The 17,688-nt window shown below is 33.3% G+C and overlaps 1 protein-coding gene across 1 annotated transcript in view; it reads right to left on the bottom strand.

The window, feature by feature from the left end:
- Nucleotides 1–7,849, bottom strand: part of LOC117792829 (sex determination protein fruitless) — a 77,630-nt gene extending 69,781 nt beyond the window's left edge. Inside the window, exon 1 of the mRNA XM_034633116.1 lies at nucleotides 7,528–7,849. Coding sequence (XP_034489007.1) covers nucleotides 7,528–7,535 — 8 coding nt within the window. The 5' untranslated portion in view covers nucleotides 7,536–7,849. The remainder of the gene's footprint in view (nucleotides 1–7,527) is intronic.
- Between the last annotated feature and the right edge of the window lie 9,839 nt (nucleotides 7,850–17,688).

Genomic DNA, 17,688 nt, shown 5'->3' with positions numbered 1-17,688 from the left:
GGAAAGTCCTGTCACAGCAACTGTCACAAAACTGTCACTTGGATAATGAAGATGCCTGACACGGGGGCTCTTTTGACAAATTACCCAATGTCTTTAAATGACTCTTGACTGACAAAATGCTGCAATATTACAATATTTACACAAAACGCATTGTTAGACATGATTACACAATTGTTTGTAAATTAAAGTTGTGGTTTTCCTTAGGATACCCTTTAATCGATTGCAGTATTTAATTTAAATATATCTTCATATTTAAACTAAATTATTTAGAGCAGATAAAAACCTATTTTAACTTATTACTCCACAAAATATGACATGATCTAAGCTATAATTTGACTTTATTTCATATTCAAAGGCTCTTTATCCAATGGCTAGAGGGTATAAACACCTTTGCATGGGACAGGCCTTCTCGTCATGTTGTTAAAGATAGCCCAAAAGTGTTGGCCATCCACAATATTTGCCGACTTTTCAGCTGTCAGCGAAATTGGGTCAAATTAATAGCCACAAAATGTGCACAAGTAATGCTAAAGCACACATCAAAATAAATACAAAACGAATTTTCAAAAAAATATGTACATAATAACCACATACATATTCATATATGTATTGAAAAATTAAAAACTAAATTAAACGAAAGATGTCTACAAATTTACAAAAGCAGACAAAAACAAGCCACAGTGACACTTTCAATTTCAGTTTATCATGTGCTAATGTCTCTGTGTAAGTGTTTGTGTATGTGTCTGTGTATGTGTGTAGTTGTCACAGTGTTTTGGCCGCATTGTCAGTAAAAATTTTTGAAGGTGGCAGCCGATGCGACAGGTGCAAAAGTTGGCGACAATTTTTAATGAGCTGCAAAAAGTCAACGTTCTATTCAAATAAAGAACAAACATCAACTGAAAATAAATAATCCAAGTCATATAAATTAATTAAGATTATAAGACTGTCAACTATTTGTTCTTGGAGTTTCTTGTCCACCTTAATTTGTTATGTTAATTTTGAAATGATATTTTAATGCTATACAAAAGTATTATATCATAAAACGCATAAAGCTGATTTAGAGCCAAAAAAAATTAATTTTAAGTAAATTAAAATAATTACCAGGCCAATTTAGTAGATTAAATGCCACATGGCTAACGCCAGTTTTAGATATTCTCATTAAAATACAAAAGCAACTTAATTAAAATGCATATACATTATACATATAATAAATAATTGTAAGATTTAACGGCAATGCGTGGAATACCCTGTAATCTTACTAAAATCTGTATGCTACAGTTTTGAAAATTTGGGTAAGATATAGTAACTTTATAATTTATCTAAATAGGTAATTTTGATTTACTTTAATGGAAATCTAAGCTCAATCTTCAGTCTGTAAAGTTTACGAAACTATTATTCTTCTGTTACAAAAACCTTAAAAAAATAATAACAATGTTTTAGAGTGCATATAATATCGTAAAAAAATGTTAAAGAGCAAAATTGAAGTTTTTGAAGATGATATATTTATAAACCTGAGCTTATTAGGTCAAAGTACAAGTGGAACTGATTATAGAGTATTTGCTAGTCGTGCAGTCGTATCCATAAACCTCTTATTTATTTTTTATGTGTTATAATCGTTGCCTGTTGCTGCTTTGTGAATATTGCTTCCTCTTTAGCATTTTGCATTCGGAGTAACGTAATATTAAAAAAAAATATAAAATTAAAATAAACAAAAAAATAAAAATAAACAACAGTAACAGCAGAGGCAGCAACAACAACAACAACAGCAAATAAAACGTAAAAAGCAAAAGAAAAAATTTCAAGGTCAGCGCCGAAACGTGCATGCAAAAATTAAGCGCTCCGAAAAAAAAGTGAATAAAAAAGTAAGCGAAAACGAAGCAGAAATACAGCAAGACAATAAATGAAAAAGGCAATCAAAAAAAAAAAAAAAAGAGAGCAGCGAGAAATGTGTAAAGGAGAAATCAAAACAGTTTTTTTATTGCTCATTTCGGAGTTGTCTTTAGTTTGTTTAGCAATAGCTGAAAATGTGTGTATCTTATAGATACAAAAACAATTTCAGCTAGTTGGTTTGCTAGCTGTGACTAACTAATGCCTAGTCATTATAAGTAATCAGCGTGAAAAATGCCTGCAATGAATTAATGATAAGAAGGTGCAAAAGGTGCTTCAAATGTGAAATATGCCAAGATTACATCATTTATATTTTTTTTTATTTACTGCAAGTTCCTCCATGTTACTCAAAGCAAAGAGAGTGTAGGTCTGCTTTAGGCAGCTTTCACTGTAGCTGCAAGAATCGGAAACAATTTGAAGCTTCTTTTAAGCAAGACAGCATACACATCAAACAATTTGAGGCTAAGCAATACATAATAAGTGTGTACATATGTATGTATGTATTTATGTTTGTGTGTGCACAAAAAAACCATTCCAGCAGAGCAGCAGGCAGAAGGCACAGGCAGAGTCACAGTCACAGTCGCAGGCAAAAGACTTCGACCCGACTTCGGTCACTTGTCCTTGAATCGCAAGCGAAGCAAAAGAAGATCACAAAACGCCAAATGAGCAGCTAACTTGACGTTGGCAGCGACGCCAACGCCAAGTGCAGTCAGCGCTAACGTCAGCGTCAGCGTCAACGCCAACAGCGACGGCGACGGCGACGTCAACGCCAGCAGCGACGCCATTAGACAACGCGACGCGTCGCGTCGTCGTTGCTTTTGGGCTTGGCTGCTGCCGCTCAGCAGTGAGCAACAACTGTCGTTGCTTATTGTTGTTTTTGTTTGTTTGCTGCTGCTGTTGTTGTTGTTGTTGTTGGCTCTCAGCATAAATTCGCAAAGTATGCGAAATTTATTAGGGTCTGCTGTTGCTGTTGTTGTTGTTGTCGCTGTCGTGTTTCGTCTAATTTAAAGTTCACACACAAGCGCACCAAAAGCTGTGTGTGTAACTGAATACACTTAAAGAAAACCCGAAATAGCTAACAACACACACACTTATAAAAAAATATATATTGATATTTTTATGTATTTGTATGCACACATGTATGTAACACCAACAACTACATTAAAATGTTTATATTAGTTTGGTTTTGTTTTGCTAAATTGTATTATTCGTTGTTTTCATTTTCTTTAGTGTTTTTTGTGCTATTTTAATTTTTTATTGATATGTATTTGGTAAAGTTTTTTTTTGCAAACCCAATACCAATACCAATACACATATTTTGCTACCTCTCTTTCTATCTCTTTATCCCTTGTTCTCGCATTGCCGCTTCAGAAATTTTTTAATAGTGTATGTGTGCGTGTGTGTGTGTGTAAAGCGATTAATGATATGGATTAAACAAATGGAAGCGCGCGTGTTTCGCTAAGTGAAATGTAAGCAAATAAAAAAAAATTAAATATATTGAAATATGCTCATAAATATAATATATAAATATATAATAAATGTAAGAAACAATTTTAATCAGGGACTGTAATCATTATAAGTTTTATTATAAAACTCAAGGCATAATTATTATTCTATGAGTTTTATTATTTTACTTATGATTACTTTTAAACAAAAAGATAAAATAATAATAATAAATAATAATCATTACTTTTGAGCAAGCAAACAAGCTCTTAGAATAATTATTATTTTTTGAATCAAAAATAAAACCCTAGGTGTTATTTTGACCAACCAACTTGAGTATTATTTTAAATTCAAAAAAATAAAACTCAAGAAATAATCATTATTTACTGTCCCTGATTTTAATTATTGAATTAATTTATTATTAAGTATTTAAGTTTTTTATATGCTTATATGTGGTAAAAATTGATTATTAATTATAGATAGATTATATATAGAATGTATATGCCTCCCTTAGTGCGTGATATAGTGAATGAAGAAATCATACTACTCTTTGTTAGGGTATATAAAAAGCACTTCAGTTCAAGTGCCCAAACGTCACAGCAAAAATATTTGATTAAAATAATATTAGAGAAGTTAAATTTAAGATTACTTATTACGAATTTACCATTAGGTATTTTTATAGAAGTAATTGTTTAAGATTAGGAAACTTTGACTTTATTAAATTGGACTTTAACTAAAAAACTCTTTAAAACTTTGTTAAAAAATACAAAATCTGTACAATTAAGATTGCAGCTGTCTAATTTTATTTCGATTCGCTTGGCATTCGCTATGATAAAACTTGACTATAGTAAATTGAAATTTATTGTAATTCTAAGTTTAAAATATTGTGTAGCTTTGATAAAAATCAAGTTTACCCTGATCTCGAGCATCGATCCTAAATTGAGCTGAACTTCGCGAATTGGCAAGAGCAACACAAAATGCTGGCATTACATAACCTATACCTATAACTGATACCTGAGGCACATGGCAACGACTCATAGTGCGACTCGAGGCTACCCCTCAGCTCAGATCCCAGGCCATTAGAAACGACTGGAAAACCTAGTTCAAAAACATGTTTTAACCTTTTTAGTGGCGTGCAAAATTCAAACTCAAATTGGTCAAGCGGCGCAGCCACTTTACAAGTTCCAAAAAAATAAAAAAAAAAGAATAAAATAATATACACACACACACACACACGCACACACACTTGACAACAAGAACAGGGCAAAAGGGTAGAAACGAAGCACGCCAAAAATTTGCCAAAAAAAAATGGCAAAAAGAAATAAAATAAAATAAAAATTAAAAAGCAAAACAAGCTAAAAGCGAAGTTGAAGCCCGTGGCCAAAAAGAGCGCATGCGTCGCCGTCGACGTCGCCGTCGCTGCCGCAGTCGCCGTCGCCGTCGCAGTCGCTGCTGACTGTCAAACCTTTTGAGCAGCGATGGCGACTTAGACGTGACTTACAAACTAAATGCGCGCGGCTCAAGGTTAAAAGCAGCTTATTTGTTGTAAGCAACAACAGCCAGTTAAAGCCAAACAGTTAAGAGTCCAAACAGGCGATGGCTAACAAAAAAAAAAAAAAACGAAACTGAAAACGCCAACAAGAATCTCGCTGTTGTCTGGCATTTTATTATTGTTGTTTTGGAGGACTTTGTCTGGCCGAGCCTGTGCCCGTTTTTTTCTTCTTTTTTTTATTTTGGGGCGTGTTTGAAATGCTAACAAAACAGCAGTTAGAAGCTGCCACTGATGATATGGCTGCTCATATTGCACATTGGCCGTTATTGGAGCCTATTGTTGCAATATACTCAGTTGTAAAGTGTTGTTATTATTGTCTGTGAAATTGATTGCCAGTCGGCTTTTGTGTGGCGATAAAATGGCTTTCAATTAATTAGCAGCCAATCGCAATTGTTGTCGTTGTTGTCGTTGTTACATTGGCATATCAATGTGTGCTAAAAGAAAAATCGTGTTGCTTAATAAACAAATGATTCAACTTTAACCTGACCCTGCATGTCTGTCACAGATACGCAACAGCAACAGCAACAGCTGCAGGATGACATCATTTGAAATGCTTTGCCATTTGTTTTAATCTCAGCCAAAACAAAAGTAAGCATTTTAAATGCTATAAATTACATTTGCGCACAATTGACCAAAAATGTGCATTTGCATTGATTAAATAAACTCCGTTGTTGCTGTTGCTGACGATGTTGCTGCCACCCACAACAGCAACATGCACGCCTGCGCAACCAAAGCTGTCAAAATATCAGTTGCAACAACAACAGTGTCAAAACAACTAAATTAGCAAAATCAGTAGTTGTTGTAGGTGCCACAATTCGAATTATTCAATTAGCATGCATTGCGTATTTTCATCTATTTTAAATTGATGACGTCGTCAAGCTGCTCCTATTCAACTGCAACAACAACAACAGCTGCAAAACCCCATATAGCCATAGTCAGCATAACTTTCGCATTGCACGATTATTTGTCCTTCACAAGCTGTTGACTAAATTGGAATTGATTTGGCAACGATTTCAGCAGCAACCAATTTGACTTTGACCATATGGGCAGGGGCAGATGAATTTTACGGCTCAAACAAACCCAAAGCTCAGCTTTAATGACTTTGAAAATGAAGTTACTGCTGCAGAAATCCAATTCAGTATCAAGCTGGGAGCAACATGCGGGCCACTTAACAACAACTATACTAATTGTGCAATAGTAAAATAGTATCTTCAACCAATTAGTATGAAGTTATAAAATGTCATCAGAATACATCTGTCTTCCCACAGAATAAGTACTTAACCTTTCTAATAATTTCCTATAGTTTTAAAAAGTGATTACAGTTTGATATTCATTTTTTATAGAAATATAAAGTCATTAAAATTTTCTTCTCGCCTAGAAATGTGAAAACAATTTGCTGCTGGGCTCTGTTCTCAAAAATGTTTCAAAGTGAATATATGTTCTTTTACTTTTTGTACTATTTTTCAACAATTCATCTTTTTCATCCTCTTTTATTCCTGAAATTTTTAAGTCCCTTATAAGTAAGTTTTTTTTTGGATTTCTTTTCTAATTCATCTTTTGTCAATATTAGATTAAAATATTGAGGATCATAATCTTAAATTGCCAAGTTTATGCTGGATTATAAGATAAGTCTATTTAAAATGAATATATCTAAATTCTTTAAAATAAGAATCTATTTTCAGAAAAATGAATTTATATGAAATCCTTTAAAGACTAAGGGGCGGTTTTTCAATCTCTGATTTGTTATGAATGCTTAAGAATAACTCTATCAATTTTATTACAAATATCAAGTTGAATATATCATAAATTATTAAAGTATTATAATTATAATTTTGATAACTATATCACAGATATTTTCACTTCAAAAATATAGAAATTAATGTCAAATTTCAAAATATCACTTTGATAAAATTTAAGGAGAAATTGTAAAACCGGCCCTTAATGGAAGATAATTAAAAAGACATCATCTCTGATGTGTTATAGATGCTTTCGAATAACTCTAACAATATTATTACGCATATCAAGTTGAATATATCATAAATTATTTAAATATTAGAATTAAAATTTTGATAGTTATATCACAGATATTTGATAACTATATCACAGATATTTTTCCTTTAAAAATATAGAAATTAATGTCAAATTTCAAAATATCTCTTTGATAAGACTTAAGGAGAAATTGAAAAACTGTCCCTTAATTTAAGATCACTAAAAAGACATCATCTCTGATTTGTTATGAATGCTTTAGAATAACTCTATCAATTTTATTACGAATATCAAGTTGAATATATGATGAATTACTAAAATATTAGAATTATAATTTTGATTACTATATCACAGATATTTGATAACTATATCACAGATATTTTAACGTTAAGGTATAGAAATTAATGTCAAAAACCAAAGTATCTCTTTGATAAAATTCACGCAGAAATTTAAAAACCGGAAGATCATTAAAAAGACATCATCTCTGATTTGTTATAGATGCTTTCGAATAACTCCATCAATATTATTACGCATATCAAGTTGAATATATGATGAATTATTTAAATATTAGAACAGCTGTTGAATATATATTTACAATTTATATATAAAAAAAAAAACTGATCCAATTTTTAAAGAAGAACAATTAGATAAATAACACCAACCTTGTCATTTCCGTGAAACTGATGTGTATGCTTTATAACATTTGCACAGTGTGAAAATAGCTGAGATACATGCAGAGTATCTTGTTTGAGTATTATTGTTGTTGTTGTTGTATATGTTTTGTTTTTTGTTTTTTGTTTTTTTTTTTGTTTTTTTTGGTAAGATGCAGTATCTAGCGTGTCCAACTTGTACATCAATTTGTTGTAGCACCAATCAATATTTATTGTATCTTTGTATCTGAAATACACACGCGCATTCTAACGTTCGACAACCTACGCGAAACGGCAGTAAAAAATTTTATGAGCTGCGAAGAACACGCGAAATATTTGTTGTTCAGTATTAGTAGTTGTTGTTGTTGTTGTTGTTGCTGCTGCTGCTGTTGGCATTTTGGCAAATTATTACACAATTCTTTGAAGAGAGAGCCCAACAAATTAAATGAAGGCAGAGAGCAAACGAACAGGCGGATTGTCTAATTGGTAGCTTGGACGCGTATCTGTGAGATACGGATAGACATGCTTGTAATCTGCTCTAAGCACTCACAAAAATGAAACCAAAGCGAACCGCATCAGCACAAACCGACGACTGGCTGTCCGACAATGCGACAGACCCTTGCCAATTCCCAAGTAAACAAAATAAATAACATCATTTAAAAGCGCTAAGCGTAAAAACTGAGCAAAAATGCGAGTATCTAAAGTCTTTATGCTTTTTTCTGTGTGTTGTTGTTGTTGTTATATTTTTTTGTTTTGTGTGTGTTGCCAAAATTCGGGGCCGGGCATGGAAAGGGACAGAGACAGCGACAGGGAGAGGGAGAGGGAGAGGAACAAAGACAGGCAAAGCTTACAGATACGTTGCTGCCGTCTCTGCAGCTGCCGGCAGCGCAGCCGCGACATTTCGAGCAACAGCAACGATCAAGGGCATATTGGACACGACAACGTCGACGACGACGACGACGTCAACGTCGACGTCTCGGCTGCCGTCGCTGTCGCTGTCGCTGCTTATGTCTCACCCTTGAAGGCGCTTTTACAGCAGCGATCTTGTATTTGTATCTGTGCTTTTTTTATACCCGTTACCTAAAAAATAAGTAAAAGGGTATATTGTGTTCGTTGGCATGTGTGTAACAGGGAGAAGGAGGCATCTGCGAACCCATAAAGTATATATATTCTTGATCAGCATCAACAGCAAAGTCGATATAGCCTAGATCTCAGAGACTATAAGAGATAGAGATACCAAATTTGACACACAGATTTCTATAGACCCCACGCAGGTCAAGTTTGTTTAAAATTTTTAACACGCCTTATTACGCATCCACAAATCGCGAAAAGCCACCTCACCCACGGTTTTTAAGATAGTACAGTTTTTATGGTCATTAACATTATCTATTAATATTATCTATAATATTACTTAAGAGCAGCAAGATCGGACAAGTAGAACGGCAGTAATAGCTAACCAAAGTTATTAATAAAGTTATTAATTCAATAAAATCACCTAAAAGTATGCAGCAGTTTTTACTAGTTAATAATTTTCTTAAAGTACTTTTATATATATTGAAATAAGTAGCGGGTATCCTATGGTCGGTATCTGGACTATAGCCTTTCCCGCTTTTTTGTATCTGTATCTGTACGCTATGTATCTGACGTTGGTTTTCGCTTTCAAACGAACAATTTGCGAATTTCTTCTTCGACAAGCGCATTTTATTCCTATTCCTCTTGTTGCCTGCTAACCTAGTACCCGATCTTTGCCTTTATAATGTTGTTCTTGTCGTTTTCAAAGTATGTGTGTGTAAGTCTCGTTTGTCTCTTTTTTATTTTGAATTTTTTTTATTTTGCTTTGGTTTTTTGTTTCTGTTCCGTTTCGTGTGCTCATCATCATCCCCAAAAGCCTGCCGTCTCTGTTGCTGTCTCAGTCTCAGTCTCAGTCCGTCCTTGTCTTTGCCTCAGTCTGAGTCTCATATCATTTTAATTCCATGGAATTGTCTGAAAATAAAGCGCAAAAAAATCAAGCGTTGTTCGCTTTCGGCGTTTGCAAAATGTGCGCCTCACATGTTAGACATTCAAGGGACTGACAGATAAACCTGATGACGATCTTCACATCCACATCTCCTAATGCTTCATCATAATGATCATCAGCTGTTTTGGATTTTTTTTTTATTTTTTTTTGTTGCCTGCCTTTTGTGTGCGCACCTTTTGTTGATTTTGTGGAATTTGAAATTTGCATTTGTTATACTTTTTACAGCACATTTTCAATTCAATTTGCATTTCACTCGAACTCTATTATATATAACGCTATGATATATCATTACATTATAACGAACTAGTGCCACAAAATATGCATTTCCAAGTATGCAAATATGCGGCTTAATAGTAAAATCCCTAAATCAATTTCTAATGAAATTCAAAACCGATTTATTTCAATGAACTGCAAAATAATTCGCAAAAAGCTTATCGCTAACAAATTCAAACAAGTTCTATATAGATTATAATTTGCAATAAAACAAAGCCCAAAGTTGTTGTAGCTGAGCTGAGTGTTAATCTGGGTTTCATTTCCCCGCACACATACACATACTTTGGGTGTTGTTCAAATAGCCGCTGATCTCATTGGGGATTGCCAAAAGTTCAATATGTTGCGCGCCACATGCTGCACACTCTCGATAAGCTTGTGTTGGATATTTTTTTTGGGTTTACCGTTCAGTCATATTTATTAAATTGTAATTGTTAAATATTGCACTACACTTTGCACTTGTGATCATGTATTGTAGTTAGTTGCCAGTTAGCCAGGTTAAGGCGCTTGTCTAAGACTAAGATCGTTTTTTGTCTTGCTTGTTTTTGTTTTTTTTTTTGTTTGTTTGTTTTGTTTTTTTTTTTTTGTTTTCTTGTTGCGATAGAAACGCGTGCCACAACGTTGCGGTTGCAGTTGTTTTTAGCGAGTGTTCGTTGCAAATGCTGCAAATAATGCTAAAAGTCTAAAAAGAACACGTTCAGCGTCGGCAGCAACAACAGCAACAACAACAACAAACGTCGCAGTCGCAGTCGCGGCAGTTGCAGCTGAGAGCGTCGCGTCGCCGCATGTGGCAAATGCTGAAGCTGCTGTGGCAAAAATGCAGTTGCTCTCGCATTCTATTTGTCTCTCACTCTCTCGCTGTCTCGCTATTCTCTCTCTAACTCCACCTGGCCATGCATGCATTAGAATAGGCTTAGATTAAGTCTAAGTCCGAACCAAAAGTCCGAGCGGACTTCGTGTCTTTAAACTGATCGTTTGCTTTCTTGACTTGCCGGTTTGCAGCTAACTCTTTGTGTGTGTGTGTGTGTGTGTGTGTGTGTTTGTGTGTGTGTGTGTGATGCTCTGTTCTTGTGGCACATGTGCGCAACACACTTAAGTGGCTTTCAATGTGCTGTCGCTGCTGTTGTTGCTGCTACTGGCCCAGCTACAAACACAAACACAAAGCCAAAAGCAAACACAAAGACAAACACAAACACAAAGACAAACACAAACACAAACACACAAACACAAACAAAGGGGGCAAGGGGCCGTGCGTAAACACAAAAGATGGTACATCAAAACGCACACACACACACACACACACATACTGCACACATAGATCGTTTGTTCTTTCGTCCATTCGGACAGCCAAAACTATCTGACGTTGCTCAGCGCTTTGTGCAAAAATTTTTGCGCGCCTAAGCTAACGCGCTCTTTCACTCTCACACATGCCCATGCTCTTTCTCCTTCCCACTCTCTCTCTCCCTCTCTCTCTCTCTCTTTGCGCCTGTCTTTCTGCCGCTCATGTAAAAGCCATTTGAACGCCAAAAGATACACAGCTGTATCTCATAGATACGCACACTCACACACTCACACGATCGCACGCATTTAGCTTTGAGCGACTAGCGTCAAATTTGCGCTAATTATTTGCAAGCTATTTGTTGTGCGCTACGCTTTTTATATAAATATATACATACATATATATACATGTATCTATACATATTTATATAATTGCTTGTTTGAGTGAGCAGAAGAGCAATTCATGCTCTTAGATAGTTTTTAAAGAGCACACCGCATGTTTAATGTCAATAACTTGTAGGTTTGTATTTAACCTTTAACATTGCTTAGTTAGACAGCCGCACACACACACCTTATCGCTCTGGCCCACAACTATCTATCAGATACTCAGATACTCAGATACTCATCTAGTCAGCATTCGCCACGCATACGCAAACAGTGAGCGGTTTTGTTGGAAACCTGCAAGCCGGAGAAACGTCAAAATGTGGCATGGGGGTGTGTGTGTGTGTGTGTAAGTGTGTGTGTGTGTGTGTGGGGCACCAGTAATTGGCAAGGTCGTTTCGGCGTTTGTCGTAATCATTGGCAACGTTTCTGCTTGGCTTCTGCTCGCGCTGCGTTTGCTTTTTGGCCAACTGCAAACGAATGAACGAATAAGCGAACGAACGAATGACAAAACAAACTTTGCCTGTTTGCATTTGTTTTGTGGCCCATGAAGAGCACCATGCCACCGGCCGCATTACGATTTACCGGGCTAAGAGCACACAGACAACACAAAAAAAAAACAAAAATAAAAAAAATACAAAATAAAATAAAGAGAATGAAAGCAAAGAAATGGTTTTGTCAAATTTGGCATTGGGTTGCTGGGTCGGCAGATAGTAAATAATTTACGTTTTTAGTTTGCTTCTATTTTTTTTTACTCAGAATAACTTACAATTAATTCAATGACTCTTTTTACTTGATTGCTCTTGATGTGACGAAAATAATAAACATATAAGCGGACTTTTTTAAATCTTTGTCTTCTCACGATTAAAATTAAATATATTATGTATCACAAGTATAACAGGGAATCAAACCGAAACAAATATAGGTTACGGTTCTATTAATTTTCTTTGGGTTCCGGTATCTGTACCGGTACTTAGCGGTACAACAAATCAATTTTGAAACAATTTGAAATTTTTAGGACGTCGTTTTATAATCAATATGACATCGAAATAAACAGACCTAGGGCAAAAATATTATTTGAACGAACTTAAAAATATTTGAATGCAGAATGTATTTAGAGGCCAAATTATGATCAAAATGACATTCCGCTTGAAAATCGGTTCAGTTTTGATCATGTTATGACAGTTTGAAGTTGGTCAGACTGCGGATTTAACCACTTTACAAGTCAAAATTTTTTTCAATTTCACATGATTTTTTACAAAAAAATGAAAGGTCTCAGAGTCAAGTTTAAAGTGTTGTTTTATACTAATTACGTTATATGGAGTTGATTAAAAGTGAAAACTTGAGATTTAAAATTTTGAATTTTCAAAATTTCATAGGGGGGACCCTTAGCATCGAAATCGAATCTTGGTCGAAAATAATTAAATTTTCTAAACGAACAAAAATTGAATATAGAATATATTAAGAGTCCGAATCATTTCGAATTTTTAGACTTTTTATAATGTTTATTTTTCTAATATTAAGTTAAATTGCATTGATCACTATAAAGAAATGTATTCGAAGGTCTGTAAGCTTAATTCTTGAATCAGACAGGAAAATACAGCTTTAAAGTGCGCTAATTATTTTCACTGAATACACACTTATTCGTTTACACACTTACTAACTAAAAATAAAAAAATTAACAATTTAACGGCAACGACGTTGTTATCATCTGACCTGTCCCAGTGACAAAGCAATAAATAATGCAAACGCTTTGATGATATCTTATCTGAGCTATCAATCATGAGCTGTTGTTAGTATGAGCACAAGTGCTTACATACACACGCACACACGCACACACACACACACACACACACCAAATGAAAGTGAATTTAGTTTGTTGTTTGCGTTACAATTGCAGATTAAATCCATTGGTGCAAATATTTAATCTCTTAATAAGCTAACGTTAAATCGCGCGATAGACACTGTTGTTTATTGTTGTGCACATACAGGGTGCTAGCAATATGATGGCCAATTGGCCAAAACAATACATAACGGCACACGCTGCGTATACGTAACGAGAGGCACTCTTATTCCAGCTTCTCTTGTACTCTTTTTATTTAATTATTGTTCTTTTTTTTTGGCATTTGAATAAAGTTTGCACACATGTGTTTTCCTTTATTTAGCAACGTCAACAACAACAACAACAACAAGAGCATCAGCCCGTTTTACAAATAAACGCAGATATCTGCCCTAAATTTCAACGTAGACCTCCCCGAAAAAAAAGTACCATAGAGCAAATTTATGTATGTTACCTTATTGCTAAGTATATTTTTCGCCAAATTTTCTGAGATAGAGAATAAACCCAAGGAAAGTAGGGCGCCATATGCACACCTTGCTAGATCGGGTGCGATATACAAAACAATATGGTTTTTATCGCCGCAAATTTTGATTATAGCAAAAATATTACACGCTGTGGTGCTGCTGGGTGCCTCTAATAGACATATAGACATATTTGTATGCCTTACAGAATCTTTGTTTACCCGCATTGTTTAGCTTAGCCGAATATGCGTAATTTACTTAGCCCAATTTGAAATTCCGCATAAAATGATTGTTTACTTCCATTGTAATTCTTCTAGGCTATTGAACTATCGACAACTGACTTGTAGTTAGTCGATCTTTAGACATCTATGCACAAGACAACAGATCCCAAGTTCTGCCACAAAGCTTTCAATTATGTCACCCACAAGTTTCTCTCCATATGCTCATAAATTTCGTTTAATGAATTTAATTGGCTCGGCGCATAAATCTAAAGCGCTTCAGTTGAGTTTACTCTGAAAACAAAGCGCCTGGGTTTGGCGCCTCGCAATTTATTAAAATCAACCAAAAATTGCCAAAACGAAAAAATAAATGTAAAAAGATTTTAACAATACTATACGACGAAGAAATACTCTTTATGTAAATTTTAAAAGGCTTCAGACAAGCTATACTAACAAAATTTAAGATTCTAATCAAACCGTTTTAAGAAAATAAAAATGTAAAATTGATCGCCAACTCTAAAAAAAATTGATTTAAAGGAAATTTTTAACTATAATTTTACGCTCGAATTATTAATAAAAATTTGAGGAAAATATTACTTTTATGCTTATAATAATTATATGATATTAAAAGTGTGAAAAATATTTATTTAACACCATAAGGAATTTAGGCATGTAAAAAATGTTAATAATGATTTTATAAATATTAGTGACTAGTGCCATAACTAAAAAGCATCAACTAAATTGAAATAAATTAAATTTAATTTCAGGTAAATAATCTATTTAACTTAATTTAAAATATAAGCTGAGTTAATCGAAATAAAGCTAAATTCAATAGTATTGATAATGTAAAGTAAACCGAATTGTCAATATAATTTATTGGCTATGAGTCATTTTATGGATAATTTCTTATGCTTTCGGGAAGGGTATTTAGTAGCCAAGACAATGACGTCTCACTGAAACGTTGACAAAGAAAACGACATAAAGATATATGTAGTTAGTGTATATGTATGTATATTATACATATACGAATATTCGCGCATTTGCCCTTGAAAACAAATTTTAGTTTGCAAAAAACTGTGCGATTTTTTTTTGCATTTTTTGTTGCTTTTGTTTGAATGTGTTTTTTTGGTGTGCTGTTTGCATTTTGTTTAACATTTGATTCACACAAATACATAGCATAAACGCAGGAAGACACGTCGCCAAAAGCTTTAACAAAACAACAACAACAACATCCACAAGAGCAACAATAGCATTAATAACAACAACAACAAAAATAGCAGCAACAAGAGCATTGGCGGTAGCAAATAAAATAAATGTTTTAGTTTGCATTTCGAATGCTTTGCATGTAATTTAAAAACTGGTCTAGTGTTGCCCCCAACGCGTCGCATTTCCATCGCCGACCTTCGTTAACTTTGCCAAAATTATGCACGCGGCCCCATGACCTCCTCCTGCCTCCCCCCTGGCACTGTGCCTGGCTCCGGACAGGTCGTCTCGTAATTTATAGCAAGACTCGTCGACTACCAACAACAACAACAACCATAACAATAAGCACAAGCGTCTACAGTGACAACCAAATTTTTTTTTTGGCAAACGCGGAAGTTTTTAATTTTGTTGCGTTTTGCTGTTTGTTTTTACTTGTGTGCCCTGTAGCAAAAATATGTTTTGAATTGGGTATAACATCTTGTGTATGTAACATACAAAGAAACTTGGCGATAAAAGCTTACTTCAATCAATAGTAAACAATAATTAATAAAATTCAATTGATAATTTTTCTAGCTCTCTACACTGATCAAAAAAATGTTTTAAAATCAAGATTTTGGTAACAAAACTAAGAAATTTGGTTGACAAAATAAGTTGAGAATATATTAAGGAAGATTTTTATATTTATTGATACGAAATAGTACCTACTTATACTTTCCTAACAACTTAAGATTTTTTTCTTATATTAAGACTTTAAGATTTTTTAGATTAATTATCTTAGTTTTAGTGATTTGGTCTTTAAATAATTTTATTTTAAGAACAAAATATTTAAGATGAATGTTCTTGATCTTCGAAGTTGGTCTTTTTTTTCAGTGTATCAATTTAATATTTTTATTCTTGTATTAAGAACTGCGATTTTTCAGATTAAAATTCTTAGCATTAGTAATATGGTCTTAAAATGGTCTTATTTTAAGAAAAAAATATTTAAGATGAATGTTCTTGATTTTAAAAGTTCGTCCTCTTTTTTTCAGTGTGTGCCCTTAAAAATAGTTTTATTAAATAAATAGAAAACTCTTTTTCTCTCAGATTTTTCCTTATGTGTAGAATATCTAATCTACATAAATAATCAATATCTATATTATCATTTTGTTAATTATATGAATCAAGGCTTTGCTTATTTATTTGGTACAGGGTATTTTCTGGTCAATAATCTTAACAAAATAAGATTGTTCAGCGTTCATTGCAGTCATCGATTTTGTATTTGTTGTTGTTTCTTTTAATTATTGCGATTTAGTGAGTTTAGCTTAGATTCTTGTTGTTGTTGTTGTTGTATTTATTTTTTTTCGGGGTTTTGGTGCTGCGACTACTTAATGAATTTACTTTGGCTGCTCGGGTTTGGGCCGCTGCATGAGAACAGCCTTCAAAATGTTTTCGTTATCATGTTGAATTTGCTGTTGTTGTTATTGCCTTTTTTACTGGGCGACCTTTGCTATTTGGCAGCGTTTAGATTTTTGCATATTTTGTTGCTTTTGCTTTGTTTTAAGTAAAACATGTTTTCTCAATGCTTACATAATCCATAAGGCAGATACAGTTTCATCTTTTGTCTTATGAAATGAACTCCACTGTTTAATATTTGAGATTGGTAATAATAGCAATTTATTTATAGATATCTTAATCGATGGAATTATAATGTATTATAATTATGATGTATTTTAGCTTGAATTATATATATATGTTATTAAATAATTCAATTATTAGAATGACAGACAAAGTTGATATTTTTTTTTTTAAATATCTTAAAATTTTTCTTGCAACTTTCTTAATCTCTAGAGATTTTGAAGAGAATTTTTTTTTTAAAACAACCGTTCGAAATGTTGGTGTTACTAAAATGTTAGAGATTGAATGTTATTGAACATATTTTTTTGCTTTTTTATTCAATTTAAAGATAATTTAATTCAATTTCATAAATATTTAATTTTGAAAACAACCGTTCGAAATGTTGGTGTTACTAAAATGTTAGAGATTTAATGTTTTCGAACATATTTTTTTTTTTCAATTTATATTTAATTTAAAGATAATTAAATTCAATTTAATAAATATTTTATTTTGTCAAATCTCTCAAGAATTTTTTAGACATTTGTGAGCAATGGTAGGTTTTTTCAAGAAACACCAATAATTTTTATTGGGTTTAGCGTTGTTAAAGCTTTTTAAAACACACCTGAATATGTTTTAATGGAATGACGTCATTAAAGAAGCCGATAAGAGACAGAAATGCCTTAGGCTTAAAAGCACATTTTATTGCATGCTTTCAGGCAATGTTTATTATAATTTTAAAATATGGCACAAGTCCATTTCCATCAATTTATTCTGGTGATAACAATTGAGAGCAAATTGATATATTTATAAATATAAATAAATAAAAAAAAAATAAAATAAAATAAATTTAAAAAGTTGCTTATAATATAGTTGATATGGTATATTAGGCTTATTAGGTACAGTCTACCCCAA

Source organism: Drosophila innubila (genome assembly GCF_004354385.1).
Source record: "Drosophila innubila isolate TH190305 chromosome 3R unlocalized genomic scaffold, UK_Dinn_1.0 2_E_3R, whole genome shotgun sequence".
Taxonomy (NCBI): Eukaryota; Metazoa; Arthropoda; class Insecta; order Diptera; family Drosophilidae; genus Drosophila; species Drosophila innubila.
Note: the sequence above shows the minus strand (reverse complement) of the source record. Positions and strands in the feature narration are given on the sequence as shown.